The 21962-nt window shown below is 43.0% G+C and overlaps 1 protein-coding gene across 18 annotated transcripts in view; it reads left to right on the forward strand.

The window, feature by feature from the left end:
- DLGAP1 (DLG associated protein 1) overlaps positions 1–21962 on the forward strand; it is an 866993-nt gene that overhangs the window by 797848 nt on the left and 47183 nt on the right. For all 18 annotated transcript variants that reach the window (XM_053571473.1, XM_053571476.1, XM_053571474.1 and 15 more), the window contains one exon: positions 5565–5656. In XM_053571473.1, the coding sequence (XP_053427448.1) occupies positions 5565–5656 (92 nt within the window). The remainder of the gene's footprint in view (positions 1–5564; positions 5657–21962) is intronic.

The following is a 21962-nucleotide window of genomic DNA, read 5'->3' on the forward strand; positions in this document are numbered from 1 at the left end:
CAAGTGATTCTCTTGCCTCAGCCTCCTCAGTAACTGGGACTACAAGGACCCACTGCATCACTCTAGCTTAGGCTGTTCTCGAACTGACAAGCTCAAGCAATCCTCTTACCTCAGCCTCCCAAAGTGCTGGGAATACAGGCAGGAGCCACTGTGCCTGGACTTTTCCATGAACATTTTAAAAGTTAGTAGTCCCAGGTACTTGGGAGGCTGAGGTAAGAGGATCACTTGAGCCCAGGAGTTTGAGGTTGCTATGAGCTGTGATGCCACAGCACTCTACACAGGGAGAGTGAGTCTCTGTCTCAATAAATAAATAAACAAAACATAAAAAACAATACAAAATAAATGAATTTTTACGATCATTTGAAAGATAAACGAAGACTAAATCAATCACATTAGCTCTGATTTATAACCAATTGGCTTAAAACAACAAACTAAGGAGATAGTTTCAGTGTATTTGAACTTCACGAACTTTATTTTGGTGTCTTAGAAGTCAGCATCAGTGTGTATCTGGGAAATGATTTTGGAGGAATTTATCCCAAGCTAAAATTAATAAACCTACAGAGATAATTTTAATGGATTCTCAAAAGAAATATTAGTCATGTTTTGTTGCCATCATAAAGTTTCTAAATTGACACTAACTGTAAAAAAAGAAAGTGTGGTATCTATGTGCACAATGGAATACTATTCAGCCATAAAGACAAGGATGGAACTGTGTCTTTTGCAGAATCATGGCTGGAACTGGAGGCCGTTATCATAAGTAAAACAACTCAGAAATAGAAAGATCAATATCATATGTTGTCATTCAGAAGTGGGAGCTAAATAGTGTGTCCAGATAGATCCAGAGAGTAGAATAATAGTCAATGGAGACTCAGAAGGGTAAAGGATTACTTAATGGTTACAATGGATGTTATTTGGGTGATGGATACCCTAAAAGTCCTGACTCCCAACTTACACAATCTATGAATGTAACAAATTCCATTTGTACCCCAAAATATATACAAATGTAAAAAGAGAAATTAATACTGAACATAGAACAAAATCTAACCATTTGAAAATATTAAAACATTAAAAAAATTTGGGTTAAGGAATAAATTCAAGATTATTATGAAATAAATAATAGTAGGAATCTTATAAATTATCACTATGGGTTATGGCCATACCCATGATCTAAGAAGAATTAATAGTCCTGTGTTCTTTCATAATTAAGGAAGGAATATTATAATATAAACCAACATTCAATTTACAAAGCTGAAAAAAGAACGATGAATTAAAAGGAAGGGATTACTAATGGTGAATGTAGAGATAAATGCTTTAGAAAACAAAATAGAGGCTCGGTGCCTGTGGCTCAAGCAGCTAAGGCACCAGCCACATACACCTGAGCTTGGTGGGTTCAAATCCAACCCAGGCCCGCTAAACAACAATGACGGCTGCAACCAAAAAATAGCCAGGCACTGTGGGGGGCACCTGTAGTCCCAGCTACTTGGGAGGTGGAGGCAGGAGAATCGCTTGAGCCCAGGAGTTGGAAGTTGCTGTGAGTTGTGATGCCACGGCACTCTACCCAGGGCAACAGGATGAGACTCTGTCTCAAAAAAAAGAAAAAAGAAAAGAAAATAGAGGCTGGATGCAGTGGTTCATGCCTGTCATCCAAGCACTTTGGGAGATGGAGGTGAAAAAAAAGGATCATTTGAGGGTGATACTTGTGGCTCAAAGGAGTAGGGTGCCGGCCCCATTTGCTGAAGGTGGTAGGTTCAAGCCCAGTGCTGGCCAAAAACTGCAAAAAAAAAAAAAAAAAAAAAAAAGGATCTTTTGAGACTAACCTGGGCAACATGGTGACATCCTCCTGTCCCAGCTACTCAGGAAGCTGAGGCAGGAGGATCTCAGTGTGCCCAGAGTTGGAGGTTGCTATGAGCTATGATGAGGCCACTGCCCTCTACTCTGTCTCAAAAGAAAAAGAAAGAGGAGAGAGAGAGAGAGAGAGAGAAAGAAAGAGAAAGGCATCTAGGGCTGTTTGCATAGCCTTTTCCTTCTTCTCATCGTGGATGGCCTCCCAGCAGCCCATGTCCTCATTAACTGCCTGGTGAACTTCTCAGTGTTCCTTGCTCCTCAAGCTTAGCAAATCCTTCTCAAATGAGATGAAAGGCTTCGGCGAATTCTCTTGTGTAATGTTCTCAGCTCTGGATCTTCTGATTCTTTGTATTCTTGTTTTTATCAGCTGCTTCTCGTCTGTCCATGAGAGTAGCCACTAGCTTAGAGGTGCTGCTAGGTGACCCATGAAGCAGTTGTCATGCTGGTTTGTTTGCATGCACAGAAGAATTTAGTTTCTAAATTATTGATTTAATCATTTAACTACTAATTATCTTATGGGGACCCTTGGGAGCCCATGTGTAAGTACACAGAATGCTCTAAGGCAGGTCATCGGTGACCCAGGGACTGCCTATAGAGGTAAAGCTTAGTATGAGATAAAGTTTGCATCTCAAATCAAAAGATGAATTAGTTGGGCGGCACCTGTGGCTCAAAGGGCTAGGGCGCCGGCCCCATATGCCAGAGGTGGTAGGTTCAAACCCAGCCCTGGCCAGAAACTGCAAAAAAAAAAAGATGAATTAGTTATAATATTTTCTTTTTTTTTTTTCCCCAGTCTCACTATGTCACCCTCGGTAGAGTGCATTAGTGTCACAGCTCACAGCAACTTCCAACTCTTGGGCTTAAGCGATTCTCTTGCCTCAGCCTCCCAAGTAGCTGGGACTACAGGCCCTTGCCTAGTTTTTGGTTGCAGTTGTCATTGTTGTTTAGCTGGTCCTGGCCAGGTTCATACCCGCCAGCTCCAGTGTATGTGGCTGGCACCGTAACCACTTAGCTACAGGGACCGAGCCTATTATAATATTTTCATATACTTCTCTCAAGCCATAACAGATTAAGTAGAAAAAAAAAAGATATACAAAACTTAGGAAAAAAAGATGTATTAGTCAATAAATGGAACCAGATCAATTAATAATACAAAGGGTAAGGAATGAAGGGAATATTAGCTCTTTACATATATAATTTTTTTTCTTTTGAGACAAAGTCTAACTCTGTTGCCCAGGCTAGAGTGCTGTGGTGTCTACCTGACTCACAGCAACCTCAAACTCCTGAGCTCAAGTGATCCTCCTGCCTCAGCCTTCCAAGTAGCTGGGACTACAGGCAACTGCCACAATGCCCAGCTAGTTTTTCTATTTTTAGTAGAGATGGGGTCTCTGCTCTTGCTCAGGCTGGTCTTGAACGTCTGAGCTCAAGCCATCCTCCCACCTCAGCCTCACCATGCCCTGCTTACGTATATATCTTACACACAAACATTTCAGGATGGTGGATTTAAGAACTAACTGTGAGAGAAAAAAATCCAAGAACACGAAAGTAAATGCAAGGCAACTTAAAGAATATGTTCCGAAGCCGGGCCCGGTGGTGTGCACCTGAAGTCCCAGTTACTTGGAAGACTGAGGCAGAAGGGTTGTTTGAGGCCTGAAGTTCAAAACCAGCCTTGACAACATAATGAGACACTATTACTAAAAGAAAAGAAAATGCTCAGAGAAAAGACGCCCTTCCCAAATCATAAAGGCTAAACACGACCGGATGATAAGATCAGCTATAGGGAGGAACAAAAGACCGTGGAGAGAAAATATTTGCAGACTGTATGACAGAGGCAGGATTTAGGATATAAAGAGATTCTATTAATAAGAAAATAAAAAACAGCTCAACTGGGTGTGCAGGAACTGGGCAAAGATGTGAAGAGGTAATTTGCAAATAGATGCGTAAAAGGTCAATAAAAATTCTTTACTCGTAGTAGAAAAAAATTTTAAAGTTTGAAATTATTTAGTATTTGTAAGGGCGTAGGAAAATGTATTGTCCTGGGGCGGCACCTGTGGCTCAAAGTGGTAGGGCACTGATCCCATATGCTGGAGGTGGTGGGTTCAAACCCAGCCCTGGCCAAAAACCACACACACACACACACACAAAATAAATAAATAATCAATACTATATAAAAAAAATGTATTGTCCCATGAACTAACTCTGGGGGAAATGAGAAATTATTATTATTGTTTTTTGAGACAGAACCCTCAGTAGAGTGCTGTAGCATCACAGCTCACAGCAACCTCAAACTCTTGGGCTTAGACAATTCTCTTGCCTCAGCCTCCCAAGTAGCTGGGACTACAGGTACCCACCACAACACCCTGCCATTTTTTTTTTTGTAGTTGTCATTGTTGTTTGGCAGTCGTGGGCTGGGTTTGAATCCACCAGCTTCAGTGTGTGTATGTGGCCGGTGCCCTGGCCACTGAGCTAGAGGTGCCGAGCCAGAGTCTCACTCTGTTGCCCTGGATAGAGTGCCATACCATCATCACAGCTCACAGCAACCTCAGTCTTTTGGGTTCAAGAGATCCTCTTGCCTCAGCCTCCAAGTAGCTGAGACTACAGGTGCCTGCCACCACTTTCAGTAGATATGAGGGACTCGGTCTTGCTCAAGCTGCTCTCAAATTCGGGAGCTCCAGCAATTTCCGCCCTACCTCCCCAGGCTCCCAGAGTGCTAGAATTACAGGCATGAGCCACTGTGAGCAGCCCTAAATTCCTTTTCTATTTAGGCAACAGTCATTTGTTAAACACATAGAGGAAAAAAGGAATAAACCTAATAGTCCTAAAATTTTCTTCAAATTTGGGTTGGGACTAATCTGTCACATAGGCTATTGATTATATATGGGCATATTTTCTAAGAGTTGTAATAGACACATAGTTAATTAGAAACTATAATGATAGTCGGGCTGCGGTGGTTCACTCCTGTAATCCCAGCTTTCTGGGAGGTCCAGGCAGATGGATTGCCTGAGCAATCCACAGGTTCGAGACCAGCCTGAGCCAGAGCCAGAGTGAGACCTTGTCTCTAAAATATAGATGGGCCTTGGGGCAGGCACCTGCAGTCCCAGCTTCTTGGGAGGCTGAGGCAAGAGAATCACTTGAGCCCAAGAGTTTGAGGTTGCTGTGAGCTGTGACGCCACTCTACCAACGGCAACAAAGACTCTGTCTCAAAAAAAGAAAAGAAAGAAAGAAACTATAGAGTTAGTCAAAACCAATTCTTTGGTGTAAGGGTAAACAACAAAGACATTATATAATTTATCTTAATTAAGTTGATATCTCTATTCCCCCAATATCAACCGTTGTAACTACAATAAGTGAATTTTCTTCCTCCTTTTGTATTTTGGTATCTTCGAATTGAAAACTTCCAAGAACACGTTTCCATGTCACACTTCCCTCTGACATAGTGCTCCTAGGTGAGTATCTATCTAAGGGACAGACCTACGGAGGAGTCCTGGGCATCATCAGCACCTTGGACTGAAGGAAGCTTACTGTATTTTACCCTAAGATCATTAGTGTCCAGGAGCACGCTAGTAAGGTAGGAAAGATGCTCAGCAAATAGGCAGGTACTGAAAAAACTTACAGATCACAGAGCTATCACATGGTCATCCTCCAGAAGATAAAATGTAACACTGGTTTTAAAGCAAGGCAACAGGAATGGAGTGACCATCTTTATTTGATGATTTCCTCAGGTGGATGATGCTGAAGAACCTGAAAAAATAGGGGAGAACAAAGCGCCCAGTAAGTTCCAGTCCGTGGGAGTGCAAGTGGAGGAAGAGAAGTGGTGAGTCCACGTGCATGTGTCCTCCCTCGTCCTGACGCTGACATGTATGGTAACCGTATTTTCCATAATATAAACCTGGTGGCGCCTGTGGCTCAAAGGGGCAGGGCACCAGGCCCCATAGGCCAGAGGTGGTGGGTTCAAACCCAGCCCTGGCCAAAAATTGCAAAAATAAACAAATAAATAAATAAAACCCATAATATAAACCTATAAGATTCAGTGATAATTTTCCACCAATGTTTAGACACATTTACAGGGTGATCCTGAATCAGTACTAGCTGGCTCTCTTTGATGCTTTAATCCTGGAGACTTCCCCATTTAAGTTTTAGCTGAAATTGTGCTGTGAGCACATCATGTACACACAGGCACTTGGGTTGCCAAATTATTCCTCTTAAAAAATAAAAACTTATTTTTAGAATGTAGACTTTTTATGAGAAGAGGATTTACCTTATTTTTCTTTTTATTCCCAGAACTTAATAGTGTATGGTATTTAGTATGTGCTCAATGAGTGATGGATGAACGAGGAAGGAGGTTAAGAAAAAGAGACAATTCCCTGGGCGGCGCCTGTAGCTCAGTGAGTAGGGCGCCGGCCCCATATGCTGAGGGTGGCGGGTTCAAACCCACCCCCGGCCAAACTGCAAAAAAAAAAAATAGCCGGGCGTTGTGGCGGGCGCCTGTAGTCCCAGCTACTCGGGAGGCCGAGGCAGGAGAATCGCCTTAAGCCCAGGAGTTGGAGGTTGCTGTGAGCTGTGTGACGCCACGGCACTCTACCAAGGGCAATAAAGTGAAACTCTGTCTCTACCAAAAAAGAAAAGGAGACAATTCCCTATCATTATCCTCAATCACCAGTTCCTATTCATTGCTGTTTAAAATAAGCTTACTCAGCAGCTGGGGCACCAGCCACATACACCAGAGCTGGCAGATTCAAATCCAGCCCAGGCCTGCCAAACAATAATGACTACAACCAAAAAATAGCCGGGCGTTGGCAGGCACCTATAGTCCCAGCTACTTGGAAGGCTGAGGCAAGAGAATCGCTTGAGCCCAGGAGTTGGAGGTTGTTGTGAGCTGTGAGGCCACGGCACTCTACCCACGATGACAACTTGAGAGTCTGTCTCAAAAAAAAAAAAAAAAAAAAGCTTACTGGCCCTTTGCTGTGGCTCACATCTATAATCCTAACACTCTGACAGGTCAGCACGAGTGGATCATTTGAGTTCCAGAGTTTGAGACAAGCCTGAGCAAGAGTGAGACCCCATCTCTACTAAAAATAGAAAAAAACAATAAACAAACACAAACTAGCCAGTCCTTGTGGTTGGTGCCTGTAGTCCCAGCTGCTTGGGAGGCTGAGGGAAGAAGATTGCTTAAGCCCAAGGGTTTGGGGTTTCTGTGAGCAATGATGCCTCAGCACTCCACCCAGGGCAACAGAGTGAGACTGTGTCTCAAAAATACATTAATTATTGGCGGCGCCTATGGCTCAAGGAATAAGGTGCCGGCCCCATATGCCAAGGGTGGTGGGTTCAAAACCCAGCCCCAGAAAAAAAAAAAAATTTTTAATTAATAAATTAATAGATTAATTAAATAAGCTTACTTTGGCAGCCCAGCCCAGAGGTTCACATATATAATCCTAGCACTCCGGGAGGCCAAGGCGGGTGGCTTGCTTGAACTCAAGAGACTGAGAACAGCCTGAGCAAGAGTGAGACCCCCATCTCTACTAAAAATGGGTAAAGGAGCTGGATATCATAGCCGATGCCTGTAGTTCCAGCTACTCAGAAGGCTGAGGCAGGAGGATCCCTTGAACCCAATACTTTGAGGTTGCTGTGAGTGAGGCTGACACCGTGGCACTCTAAGCTGAGGCCACAGAGTGAGACTGTGTCTCAAAAATTAATTAATTAATTAGTCTATTAAGTAAGCTTACTTTGGAGTCCTAGTATCTAGAAATAGAAAGTTTAGGGTTTCATCAAACCCTAATGAATCTGGGCTGGATACTTCTCTTTATAAATAAGGCCTTGCCAGACACATGTGAATTCCTCAAGCTGGGAAGTCCTTGATGAGTGGAATTACGTTTCAGTGACAGTGACAGGACTGCTAGCTTTCAGCATTGTGCTTTGTACACACTAAATATACGATAAATATTGGCTGAATAAAGTAAAACTGAAGTTATGGTGGGAAAACAAGTTGTACATTGTAAATCAGGATATCATCCCAATTTCGCCACCTACTTTCTGTGTGTTAATTAGGAAGAAGATTTGAATATCGTCCATCTATTCAATAAATATCCATGAAATACACATAAACTAAAAATCTAAAAAGAAATCAGGCATTAGTTTATGAAAGCGGTCCTATTTTAGAAGCTCCTGGCATTGATTGACATTGTACTTTTACATAGGAAAGAGGTGTGTGTGTGTGTGTGTGTGTATGATACACAGCCTCCTGTATATATATATAATTATATAATGCTAAAACCCCAGAAAATTGGTAAAGTTCTTCTGAAAAGTCACATGACAAGAATCAGCATTTGTTATACAGCTGTCCATACCCATTGACCCAGTAATCACATTCATGGGGCTGTCTTGAATGAAATCACTTAACAGAAGGTAAACAATTGTGAAACATCATCTGTCATTGTTAAAAGAAAATCATGAATTATCAAATGTCAAACAAGACAGCATTATAAATTTGTCAATTTATGGCCTGTCACCTGCTGGACTATTATTATACAGCTATTTAGATAGAGAAACATGGGGAAACTTTCAGGACACAGTGTTAAGTGGAAGAGTTAAACACATGATATCCACGCATCCTATTCGCGCAGGTGAACAGGGACTGAAATGTCATATGCACAGGTGGCATGTCGAGGAGTAACTTGCTTCTTTTGCTCTATAATGTTTACTTATTGTATTTACTTCACGTTTTAGTAACCTTTGTTTTTATGTCAACATTTCTTGGCATATGTTCCTTTATTAAATGTTTTAGAAATTTTTTAAAAGTATAAATTTAGTAGAAACGAAAGATGTCATTTTAAGAAAATATATTTCCTCCATCTCCCACTAGCTTGCTTTTCTCAATGGTACAACAGTCAAGAGCACAGACTCTTTATCTTTTCTTTTCTTCTTCCTTTTTTTTTTTTTTTTTTTTTGGAGACAGAGTCTGATTCTGTCACCCTGGGTAGAGTCTGTGGCATCATAGCTCACATCAACCTCAAGCCCCTGGAACTCCTGGCTCAAGCGGTACTCCTACCTGGGCCTTCCCAGAGTGCTAGGATTATAGGCCTGAGCCACCGTGCCCTGCCTAAGAGCACGACTCTTGAGCCAGAACACCAAGTCCTGGCTCCGCCACTTACTAACTGAGGGATCTTAAGCAAATTACTACACCTTTGTTTCCTTATATGTAGGATGGTAATAGGCAGTTTCCACTCTGGCCAGTTAGGAACTTAAAAGTCACCACTGTACCTTAACAAGTAAAAATTAGAGTAAACCGAAAAACCTGTCTGGACACAGTGGCTCCTGAAGGAGAATCACCTTAGCTCAGGAGTTTGAGATAAGCTTGAACAAGAGCAAGACCCTGTCTCTGCCAAAAATAGAAAAATTAGTCAGACCTAGTGGCACGCGCCTGCAGTCCCAGCTACTCCGGAGGCTGCATAGGGAAATTGCTTGAGCCCAGGACTTAGAGGTTGCTGTGAGCTTTGATGAGGTCACTGCACTCTTCTGCGGTGACAAAGTGAGACTCTTGTCTACCTTTCTCCAGGTAGGAGTACTGCTTGAGCCCAGGAGTTCCAGGAGCCTGAGGTTGATGTGAGCTATGATGCCACAGACTCTAAAAACAGTTTTGTGTGTGTGTGTGTGTTTTTGTTTTTTGGATGGTAATTCCAACATTTCTAGCACATCTGACTGTGGTCACCACATCTTGAGTCTATCTCAAAAACAAAGCAAAACAATAATTCTTTGATCGGCTTGAGAAGTGGGGTTACAGAGCAATGCTCCCCCCCAGATTGGAGAAACAGACGGGCCCAGAGAATCACAGTTTACTAGAGCAGAAACCCGCAGGCAGGGCAGGAAACCTAGGCTGTAAGTGAAGGAGCACTGGAGACTGGAAGGGCAGGGGGACAGAGGGAGGTGGGACAGGGAGGACCCAGAGCAAAGTGAATTTCACTTCTAGGGGCTCTACCTGGTCCTCACAGTGAATATCAGAGGACAATCTTGTGCTTCCAGCAAGGGGAGGGGAAAACAGCCATTTTGGAATATGCCACAGCCTCCTGTCCTCTTCCAAAAGGCCTGCACTCCGCAGAGACTGTTTTACCAAATTAAATTAAATCCAAAGTAAATAGTAAAAAAATAATAAAAATCAGAACAGAAATCAGTGAAATTGAAGTCTGCAAATCAATAGAAAATCAGCAAAGCCAAAACCTGACTATTTGAAAAGATTAATGAAGTGATAACCCTCTAGACATGCTAACTAAGAAAGGAGAGAAAATACAAATTATTATTATCAGACATGAAAGAGGAGATATCACTCTAGACCCCATGGACATGACAGGGATAATAAAGAAATATTATGGGGCGGCACCTGTGGCTCAAGGAGTAGGGTGCTGGTCCCATATGCCGGAGGTGGCGGGTTCAAACCCAGCCCTGGCCAAAAACCACAAAAAAAAAAAAAAAAGAAAGAAATATTATGAACAGGCTCGGCGCCCATAGCACAGTGGTTACAGTGCCAGGCCACGTGCACCAAGGCTGGCAGGTTCAAACCTGGTCCCGGCCAGCTAAACCACGATAACTGCAAAAAAAAAAAAAAAAAAAGCCTGGGTGTTGTGGCTAGCACCTGTAGTCCCAGCTTCTTGGGAGGCTGAGGCAAAAGAATCATTTAAGTCCAAGAGTTTGAGGTTGCTGTGAGCTGTGATGCCACAGTACTCTACCCAGGGCAATGTAGTGACACTCTGTCTCAAAAAAAAAATAAAAAAAGAGGGTGGCGCCTGTGGCTCAAGGAGTAGGGCGCCGGCCCCATATACTGGGGGTGGGGGGTTCGAGCCCAGCCCCGGCCAAAACTGCAAAAAGAAAAAAGAAATATTACGAACAACTCTGTGCCTACAGATTGATAACCTAGATGAAATGGACCAATTTTTGAAAGACATTATCTGCCAAAATTCACACAAGAAGAAATAAACAATCTGAATAACTTACATACAAAGGGTGTCAAAAAAAAGAATACCTATTTTAAGAAAGAAAAAACTGTTTAATTTGCTATGTTCAAGTCACATTTGACTTCTGAGATTCAAGATACAATATAAAAGATAACAAACGTTATTGATACATATTGAATATCACAATTTTAATGCGTTTTTTTTCTTTTTTAAAATGCATATACATTTTTGGACCCTCTGTATATTAAAGAAATGGAATCAATAATTAATAATCTTTAAAAACAGAAACCACCAGGCCTAGATGGGGTCACTGCTGAATTCTACCAAACATTTAAGATACATTTGGGTATCTCTACAATCTCTCCCAGAAGATATAACAGAAGGAAAGTAAACACTTCCTAACTGATTCTACGTGGCTAGCCTAATACCGAAACCAGACAAAGACATTATAAGAAAACTACACACTAATATCTCTCATGAACATAAGATGCAAAACAGAAGATCAGGATGTAAAACTTCCCCCCAAAAAATCAGCAAATCGAATCTAACGATGTATAAAATGAATTACGCACCACAACAAATTATTGGGATTTATCTCAGGTACGTAAAGCTGGTTCAACAGGGCGGTGCCTGTGGCTCAAGGAGTAGGGTGCCGGTCCCATATGCTGGAGGTGGCGGGTTCAAACCCAGCCCTGGCCAAAAAAAAAATCACAAAAAAAAAAAAAAAAGCTGGTTCAACATTCAAAAGTCAATCCATGTAATTCATCACATGAACAAGCTAAAGAAGAAAACAACGTAATCCCATCAATAGATGCAGAAATAGCATTTGACAAAATCCAACACCCACTCATGATAAAAACTCTCAGCAATCTAGGAATAGAACCTCTTCAACTTGATAAAGAACATTTACACCTGGTGTGGTGGCTCACACCTGTAATTCGAGCACTTGGGAGGCCAACGCAAGTGGATGGGCTGAGCTCACAGGTTCCAGACCAGTCTCAGCAAGAGTGAGACCCTGTCTCTAAAAATAGTGGGGGCTCGGCGTCTGTGGTTCAAGTGGCTAAGACGCCAGCCACATACACCTGAGCTGGCAGGTTGGAATCCAGCCCGGGGCTGCCAAACAACAATGACGGCTGCAACCAAAAAATAGCCGGGTGTTGTGGTAGGCGCCTGTAGTCTCAACTACTTGGGAGGCGGAGGCAGGAGAATCGCGTGAGCCCAGGAGTTGGAGGTTGCTGTGAGCTGTGGTGCCACGGCATTCTACCCAGGGCAACAGCTTGAAGCTCTGTCTCAAAAAAAAAAAAGGTAAAAATAGTGGGGCATTGTGGAGGGTGCCTATAGTCCCGGCTACTTGGGAGGCTGAGGCAAGAGAATCACTTGAGCACAAGAGTTTGAGATTGTGGGCGGCGCCTGTGGCTCAAAGGGATAGGGCGCCAGTCCCATATGTGGAGGTGGTGGGTTCAAACCCAGCCTCGGCCAAAAACCACAAAAAGAAAAAAAAAGAGTTTGAGATTGCTCTGAGCTGTGACGTCATGGCACTCTGCCAAGGGCAACAAAATGAGACTCTGTCCTGCCCCCCAAAAAACAAAGAATATTTACAAAAAAATCTGTAACTAATATGATACTAACTAATGCTGAGAAAACTCATAACTTTCTTGCTAAGATCAAGCCTTACTATAGAGCTATAGTAATCAAGACAGTATGGTATTGGCAGAAAAAAATGGACAAATAGATCAATAGAACTGAATAAAAAGCCCAGAAATAGACCCACGGAAATATAGTCAACTATCTTTGACAAAGGAACAAATATAATGTCAAAAGGACAGTCTTTTTTTTTTTTTTGTGGAGACAGAGTTTCACTTTATGGCCCTAGGTAGAGTGCCATGGCAACGCCTAGCTCACAGCAACCTCCAACTCCTGGACTTAAGCGATTCTCTTGCCTCAGCCTCCCAAGTAGCTGGGACTACAGGTGCCCGCCACAACACCCGGCTATTTTTTTGTTGTAGTTCTGCCGGGGCCAGGTTTGAACCCGCCACCCTCGGTATATGGGGCCGGCACCTTACCGACTGAGCCACAGGTGCCGCCCGAAAAGGACAGTCTTTTTAACAAATGGTGCTAGAATAAGTGGACATCCACATGCATTTAAAAAAAAAAAAAAGAATCTAGACACAGATCTTATATCCTTTCCAAAAATTAACACAAAGTGGATTATTAGACCTAAATGTAAAACATAAAATTATGGAACTCTTGGAAGATAATATAAGAGAAATTATAGGTGATTTTGAATATGGCAAGGACTTTTTAAATACAGTACCAAAGGCATGATCCATGAAAGAAATAATTGACAAGTCAGACTTTATTAAAATTAAAAACATTTGCTCTGTTAAGTCAATTTCAGGGGAATAAGAAGACAAGCCACAGACTGGGAGAAAATATCTGCAAAACATGTATCTGACAAAAAACTGTTATCCAGGCTCGGTGCCTGTGGCTCAAGCTAAGGCCCCAGCCACATACACCTGAGCTGGCGGATTCGAATCCAGCCTGGGCCCACCAAACAACAATGACGGCTGCAACAAATAAAAATAGCCAGGCATTGTGGTAGACGCCTAAAGTCCCAGCTATTTGGAAGGTTGAGGCAAGAGAATCACTTAAACCCAAGAGTTTGAGGTTGCTGTGAGCTGTGACATCACAGCACTCTACTGAGGGTGACATAGTGAAACACGGTCTCAAAATAATAATAAAAAAAAAAAGCAAAAGACTTAAATAGACACCTTACCGGTGTTGCTGTATGAATGGCAAGTAAGCATATTACAAAATGTTAGACGTCATACATCCTTAGGGAAGTGCAAATTAAAACTAGAATGAGGGGCGGCGCCTGTGGCTCAGTCGGTAAGGCGCCGGCCCCATATACCGAGGGTGACGGGTTCAAACCCAGCCCCAGCCAAACTGCAACCAAAAAATAGCCGGGCGTTGTGGGAGGTGCCTGTAGTCCCAGCTACTTGGGAGGCTGAGGCAAGAGAATCTCTTAAGCCCAGGAGTTGGAGGTTGCTGTGAGCTGTGTGAGGCCACGGCACTCTACCGAGGGCCATAAAGTGAGACTCTGTCTCTACAAAAAAAAAAAAAAAAAACTAGAATGAGATACCACTAGATACCCATTAGATGGGCCCAAACCCAAACACCAGCAGCACCAAATTCTTCATATCATCTTATGGTACAACCCAGCATCTGTGCTCCTTGGAATTTACCCAAACAAATCGAACATTTACATCCACTTAAAAACCTGCATGTGGATGTTTATAGCAGCTTTATTCATAATTACCAAAACTTGGAAACAACCAAGAAGTCCTACAGCAGGTGAATGTGTGAACTGTAGTACATACAGATAATGGAACATAACTCAGCACTAAAAAGAAACAAGGTATATGGGTGGTGCCTGTGGCTCAAGGAGTAGGGCGCCGGTCCCATATGCCGGAGGTGGCGGGTTCAAACCTAGCCCTGGCCAAAAACCAAAAAAAAAGAAACAAGGTATCAAGGCACAAAAAGACACGCAGGAAACTTAAATGCATATTACTCAGCAAAACAAGCCAATCCAAAAAACCAAACCAAAAACTTCATACTGTATGATTCCAAGTACATGACATCCTGGAAAACACAAAACTAGAAAGACGGTTAAAGACCTCAGGTTGCCAGGAGTTTGGGAGATGGGAGAATAAGTAGGTGGAGCAGAGAGGACTTTTAGGGCAGTGGAACTGTTCTGTGTGACATTACAATGATGAACACTTGTCACTGAACGTTCGTTCTAACCGGTAAAATGTAGGACACCACGAGTGACCCTCACGTGAACTGTGGACTCCAGGTGTTAATGATGCTCAAGGTCGGCTCCGGATTGCATCCGATGTCCCACTCTGGTGGGGATGTTGTTAGTGGGGAGTAGCGTGTGGGAACTCTATGCCTCGCTCAGTTTTGCTGTGAACCTAAAACTGTTCTAAAACATAAAATGTATTAATTTAAAAGAAGGGGTGTAGGAGGGTGGACACTCGTACCTGTGTTAGTGTAGTCTCCTGTGGTGTGTTGTTTAATTTATGTAAAACCTTTAGAACAGCGTTTGGCAAGTAGGCTGCTCCATCTTTTTCCTGTATATTAAGTATTCATATAGAATCTCTCTATAGATTGAGGTTTCTTTCTTTCTTTTTGAGACATTCTCCTGCCTCTGCCTCCCATGTAGCTGGGACTATAGGCAACCACCCCAACGCCCGGCTATTTTTTGGTTGCAGTCGTTGTTGTTTGGTGGGCCTGGGCTGGATTCGAACCTGCCAGCTCAGGTGTATGTGTCTGGCACCTTAGCTGCTTGAGCCACAGGTGCCAAGCCTCTTTCTTTCTTTTTTTTTAGAGACAGAGGCTCACTTTATCACCCCCGGTAGAGTGCTGTGGCATCACAGCTCACAGTAACCTCCAACTCTTGGGCTTAGGCGATTCTCTTGCCTCAGCCTCCCAAGTAGCTGGGACTACAGGCGCCCACCATAACACCTGGCTATTTTTCCTGTTGCAGTTTCGCTGGGGCCGGGTTCAAACCCACCACCCTTGGTATATGGGGCCGGCACCCTACCCACTGAGCCACAGGCACCGCCCCAGATTGAGGTTTCCAAGAAAGTGGTCATACTGACTTTTTTTCCAAAACAAGAGAAAGTCAATTTAATCTTTTATTCTACTTACACGGTATATCTTTCCAAATTCCATTTCCATGCGGGAGGGGTGGTGGCTCACGCCTGTAATCTCAGCACTCGGAGAGGCGAGGCGGATGGATTGCTTGACTCAGGAGCTGAAGACCAGCCTGAGCAAGAGCGAGACCCTGTCTCCAAAAAATAGCCAGTTGTTCTAGCAAGTGCCTATAGTCCCAGCTTCCTGGGAATCTGAGTCAAGAAGATCTCTTGAGCCCAAGAGTTTGAGGTTGCTATGAGCTACAGCACTCTACTGGGGACAAGAAAGTGAAACTCAAAAACAAAACAAAACAAATCCCATTTCCACAAGAATGTTAAATATTGCTTTATTTGGACATACCTGATCACAACTCCTAAACTTAAAATGAGTCACTTTTATCATGTTTTCTTTCTTTCTTTCTTTCTTTTTTTTTTGAGACAGAGCCTCAAGCTGTCGCCCTGAGTAGTGCTGTGGCATCACAGCTCACAGCAACCTCCAACTCCTGGGCTCAAGCGATTCTCCTGTCTCTACCTCCCAAGTAGCTGGGACTCCCGGCTATTTTTTGTTTGCAGCCGTCATTGTTGTTTGGCGGGCCCGCGCTGGATTCGAACCTGCCAGCTCAGGTGTATGTGGCTGGCGCCTTAGCCGCTTTTATAGTGCTTTTTAAAAGTTGAATATTTATTGAATTATTGAAGTTTGTAGCTTGGTCAGTTCCTTAGGTAAAGTGGGTAATTTATTTAAAACTCATCACCAAAAGCAGCCTACAGGACACTTTCAGTGCTCAACCTTCCCAAAACAAACCCTTCCTCACAGATCATAGTTAACCACTGTGAAGTAAATGAGCGTTTGAATCGATGTTAATGCTTGTTTTCAACCTCTTCAAAAGAATTCCATTGTCAAACAGGAAAGGATTACCAATACCTTCTTGCTAACTGTAATTCTTTTTATAATTTTGGTTGTAATTCATTCAGATAGGATGTTAAAAAGCAAAACTATGCAATTGGGATTAATTAACGGCAGCTGGGGGAGGTTTAAAAATTATCTAGTGTTTTCACACTGAATGGCCAATAACAATCCACCTCTTTCTTCTTCAAATAAACAGACTGATAAAAGACAGCAACCTAACAAAAAGTGAGACAAAGAAAGAAAATAGAGGCAGAGAAAGAGATAATAAAACAGATGAAGATTAAAAAAGGCTAGAGACTTTCCAACCTTCACACTTCTGAAACCAAAACTAACCCAGCAAGTTCCCCCTGATTTTTGTCTATAAAGGAGTAGACTTGTAAATTTCAGGTGCTGTTCAGGGTTCCGAATCAAAACAAATGGAAAAAACTAGTAAGCTATTAATGAAAAATAAAACACACCAGAGAACTGATCTGCAAGAAAAAGAATCAGAATCTTCCTGGTACATTTACAGGAAACCATGATATTCTCAAAGTGGCTTGGATGGAAAATATGTCCCATCCATTCTTGGGCTACCTCACGGTGGGGACCATGCCTGGAGGAAGGTCACTAATGTAAATGACTCTAATTTAAATTTAAACCAGAGATAATGAATGCAAATGTAGTTTTGAAGGGAGACTGCTTCTCTTAAGCCAATGAAGAAATTCGTCATCCTCATCAAACATCAGCTGTCTTCCCTCCAATTCCTGTTCACAGGTCGGCTAGCAGCGCTGATCTACAGGACACACAGGCCGTGTATTTGCTGATATGCAGGACGGAGTCTAAGCATTTGGCTGTGTTGCAAATCTTGGCAACACATCTGGGCCGGTCCCCTCCAATGTGGATACCTACAGAGGGCTGACTTCATTCTTTTGATGCTTCCCAGGAATTGTATGAGGTCCTCTTCTCTTTCAGGCTGATAATTAGCAAACCTAGTAAACCAAACCTTTCTGTTGATTTAGGTGGGAAAGCTAAGAGCCTCTCAGGGGTCTCCCACTTCCTTCCAAGTAACAATTGCATTTTAACAGCAGCTCCAAACTAGACTTTCTTTTATCAGCCCACTAGTGACTTTTTTTTTTGTAGAGACAGAGTTTCACTTTATCGCCCTCGGTAGAGTGCCGTGGCCTCACACAGCTCACAGCAACCTCCAACTCCTGGGCTTAGGCGATTCTCCTGCCTCAGCCTCCCGAGTAGCTGGGACTACAGGCACCCACCACAACGCCCAGCTATTTTTTGGTTGCAGTTCAGCCGGGGCCTGGTTTGAACCCGCCACCCTCGGTATATGGGGCCGGCACCCTGCTCACTGAGCCACAGGCGCCGCCCTAGTGACTCTTAAGATTTTAACAGTGGGGCAGCGTCTGTGCCTCAGTCGGTAGCTGGGCACAGACTCTGTCTCTACAAAAAAAAAAGATTTTAACAGTGTACACAGACAGGAAGAATATTCCTGCTTTCATTATAAACAGAGTGTATAAATTTACTTGGAGGAAAACATACAGCAACATGTTAACAGTTTATAACTCTTTGAGGGGCTTTGGAGGAATTAAAAACAATAGGGTGTATATGTGTTTTTGTTTTATGTGTTATTTATAACAGACTTTTCTACAGTAATTATGTTATTGAAATAATTCAGTTAATGATGAGAAAATTAATATAGTATTTACACGTTGTAAAAATTAATAAATTACAGAAATAAAATTCCCCATAATCCCATCCATTAATCATGAACTAATAAATATATATTATAGTATAGTATATTTTCTTTCTTCTTCTTTTTTTTTTGTTATTCATTTATTTATTTATTTTTGAGACAGAATCTCATTCTGTCATTCTGGGTAGAATGCTGTGGCATCATCATAGCTCACAGCACACTTAAGTCTCTTGAGCTCAAGAGATCTTCTTGCCTTAGCCTCCCGAGTAGCTGGGCCTACAGATGCGCCCCCCACCCCCACCCCATTACACACACACCCTTAGTTTTTTTTAATTAGGGTCTCACTCTTGCTCAAGCTGGTCTGGAATTCCTGAGCTCAAGCAATCCACCTGCCTTGCCCTCCCAGAGTGCTAGGATTACAGGTGTAAGCCACTGCTCCCAGCCAAATGAGTATGTTTTTTACATACGCTTTTTCTATGATCATTTTAAAAGTTAGTAAAATCATCCTTTATAGACAATATTATAACATTTTAAAAATCAACTAAGTTTATTACAAAAGTTTTTTCCTTATTATTAAAAATTCTCTGCAAAGGGCAGCGCCTGTGGCTCAAAGGAGTAGGGTGCCGGCTCCATATACCGGAGGTGGCAAGTTCAAACCCCGCCTTGGCCAAAAACTGCAAAAAAAAAAAAAAATCTCAGCAAATACAGTAAAACCTCTGCAAGTGGACCACCTAAGAGAAGGTAAAAAATTAGTCAACCTATGGAGGTGTTCAACATACGGAACTACCTGGGCCTGCTGTACTAACATGTACATGTGGGGCATGTCTGGTGTTTGAAAATCAGGTCAACGTAAGGAGGTGGTGAGTGTGGGGAGGTGGTCAGCTATGGAGGGTCTACTGTGCCTCTTTCAGGGGCTGACAATGTTCAAGTCTATGGATGGACCAAATGTGCCACTCCTTTCTGCCTGGTTGTTTATCTGCATTATTTTTAGATCACTTGTGATAAAGATAGTGGCGAAGTGCACACATCCATTGTTGTTGAGGCCTTCTGGTCAAACTAAATGACCATACAAGGAATTTTCATTTGTTTTGGCATAAACTCCCAAGGAGGAAGAGAACAGCAGAGAGAAAACCAACAGCAAAAATTGTGCAAGCTGGGGCGGCGCCTGTGGCTCAGTCGGTAGGACGCTGGCCCCATATACCGAGGGTGGCGGGTTCAAACCCGGCCCCGCCCAAACTGCAACCAAAAAATAGCCCGGCGTTGTGGCGGGCGCCTGTAGTCCCAGCTACTCGGGAGGCTGAGGCAGGAGAATCGCTTAAGCCCAGGAGTTGGAGGTTGCTGTGAGCTGTGTGAGGCCACGGCACTCTACCGAGGGCCATAAAGTGAGACTCTGTCTCTACAAAAAAAAAAAAAAAAATTGTGCAAGCTAGATGGGGCGGCGCTTGTGGCTCAGGGGGTAGGGCCCTGGCCCCATATACCGAGGGTGGCGGGTTCAAACCCAGCCCCGGCCAAACTGCAACCAAAAAATAGCCGGGCGTTGTGGCGGGCACCTGTAGTCCCAGCTACTGGGAGGCTGAGGTAAGAGAATCACCTAAGCCCAAGAGTTGGCGGTTGCTGTGAGCTGTGACGCCACGAAAGAGTGAGACTCTGTCTCAAAAAAAAAAAAAGTGGATTTGAAAAACTCCTTGGGGGCGGCGCCTGTGGCTCAGTGAGTAGGGCGCCGGTCCCATATGCCGGAGGTGGCGGGTTCAAACCCAGCCCCGGCCAAAAAAACTACACACAAAAAAAAAAATGGCGGTGCCTGTGGCTCAAGGAGTAGGGCGCCGGTCCCATATGCCGGAGGTGGCGGGTTCAAACCCAGCCCCGGGCAAAAAAAAAAAAAAAAGAAAAACTCCTTGGATCTGCTGTAAAACCAAGTATCAGTTTTTCCCTTCTCTGGCAGAGACTGGAGGTTTCTCTTCTTCAGAAACTAAAACTAACAGTCTCTGGCCTGGTAGATGCCAGCACAGTTGAGGGCAGAGTGACTACACTGAAATAGGAGGATAAGTGACAATCCACAGACAGAATGTTGAGGCACCTGCCCTGAGCACGCTCTCTCTCCACCATCCTGCCTAGCCCCTCTACCCTGTAGGTGGGAATATGGAGGTGTCTATTGTGGAGAACTGAGCAGCCCAACCCCAAAGCCCCAAAGATGCTGACATCAGGGATTTGCAAGATAAAAGCCCAGCCAGGTTGCCCCACAATGAGGACTGGAGGGGATAATCCCTTCCCTGAAAACACAGTTTTATTACCTAGCTTTTAGCTTGCTCTGTAGTGTTAGCAGACAGTCAAGGATCAGCAAACTCAGGAGCCAAAAAACTAGAACCAAATTTTTAGAGAAACATTCAAAAAATTAAAAAGTTTTTTTTGAGAGAAAAGAAAGGAAGTGTGAATGAAGAAGGCTCTATGAGGGATGTGGATGTCACATCTCTCACAGGGCCTCTTGTTTTCCTGGAGAGAGACCAAGAAGGGCCAGAAAAAGGAAAGTGCTCTTAGAAACTGAAAACGGTGGCTCCAAACTAGACTTTCTTTTATCAGCCCACTATTGACTGAACCATATATATCTTATAATGTTACTAAACTCATCTATTAGTTTTAGTTCTTCGTTGTAGATTCCATGGGATTTTCTATACAGATTATTGTGTAATCTACAAATGAAGATAGATTTATTGCTTCTTTCCAACCTGGATGCATTCTGTCATTGTTCCTGTTTATTGCACTGGCTAGAAACTCCAGTGCAATGCTGAATGGAAGTCAGTAGAACAGATGTCCTTACCTTGTTCCTGATCCTCTTATTCCTGACATATCAGTCTGCTTGGTGCTGCTGGATAAACTTGGTCTTCTTTTGGACTTCACAAGGGATCTGAGGGCAGCCACCATGCTGAGTAGGAGATGGTGCCACCTCTGTTGGCAGCAACCAGGGAGAGAGGAAGGCTTATATTTTGTAATGAATGAAAACATGAGGGTGGCGCCTGTGGCTCAAGGAGTAGGGCACCAGTCCCACATGATGGAGGTGGTGGGTTCAAACCCAGCCCCGGCCAAAAAACCACACACAAAAAAAGAAAAACATGAATGAAAACATGAGTGAGGAATAGAACTAATTATTTCAATAATCATAAACAGTCACTGTTACAAGGCTGTTTGATTTTTTTCAAAATATTGACATGTCCATTTTTTTGGCCGGGGCTGGGTTTGAACCCACCACCTCCGGCATATGGGACCGGCGCCCTACTCCTTGAGCCACAGGCGCCACCCCATTTTTTGTTTTTCTTTTAGTTTCACTGATCCCCTATGACACATTTCAAACTGGTAGTGTTATATAATTTTTCATATGTCACTTGATCTGTTCCCTGGTTTAGATATTTACAGGGCTGTGACTAAAATCCAGGTCTAATTAACATGTGGTGTAGTAAATTTATTTTACCTTACCATGACATTTCTAAATTTCTCAATCTAAATCTGTCAAAATCTGACAAATTTATATGTATGATTCCACTGCATTTCCTTCATTGGCTCATTTGCTGGAACTCTTTATTTTTTAATGGTTGCTACAGGGAGGGTAGCATATATCTTTTTTTTTTCTTTTTTTTTTTTTTTTTATTGTTGGGGATTCATTGAGGGTACAATAAGCCAGGTTACACTGATTGCAATTGTTAGGCAAAGTCCCTCTTGCAATCATGTCTTGCCCCCATAAAGTGTGACACACACCAAGGCCCCACCCCCCTCCCTCTGTCCCTCTTTCTGCTTTTTCTCCCCCCAAGGAGGGTAGCATATATCTTTAACCAACGATAATCAATCTTCAAGTAAAATATATAATTTCACACATAAAATCTTATGATAGTGTGCATTCA

Source organism: Nycticebus coucang, chromosome 19 (genome assembly GCF_027406575.1).
Source record: "Nycticebus coucang isolate mNycCou1 chromosome 19, mNycCou1.pri, whole genome shotgun sequence".
NCBI lineage: Eukaryota > Metazoa > Chordata > Mammalia > Primates > Lorisidae > Nycticebus > Nycticebus coucang.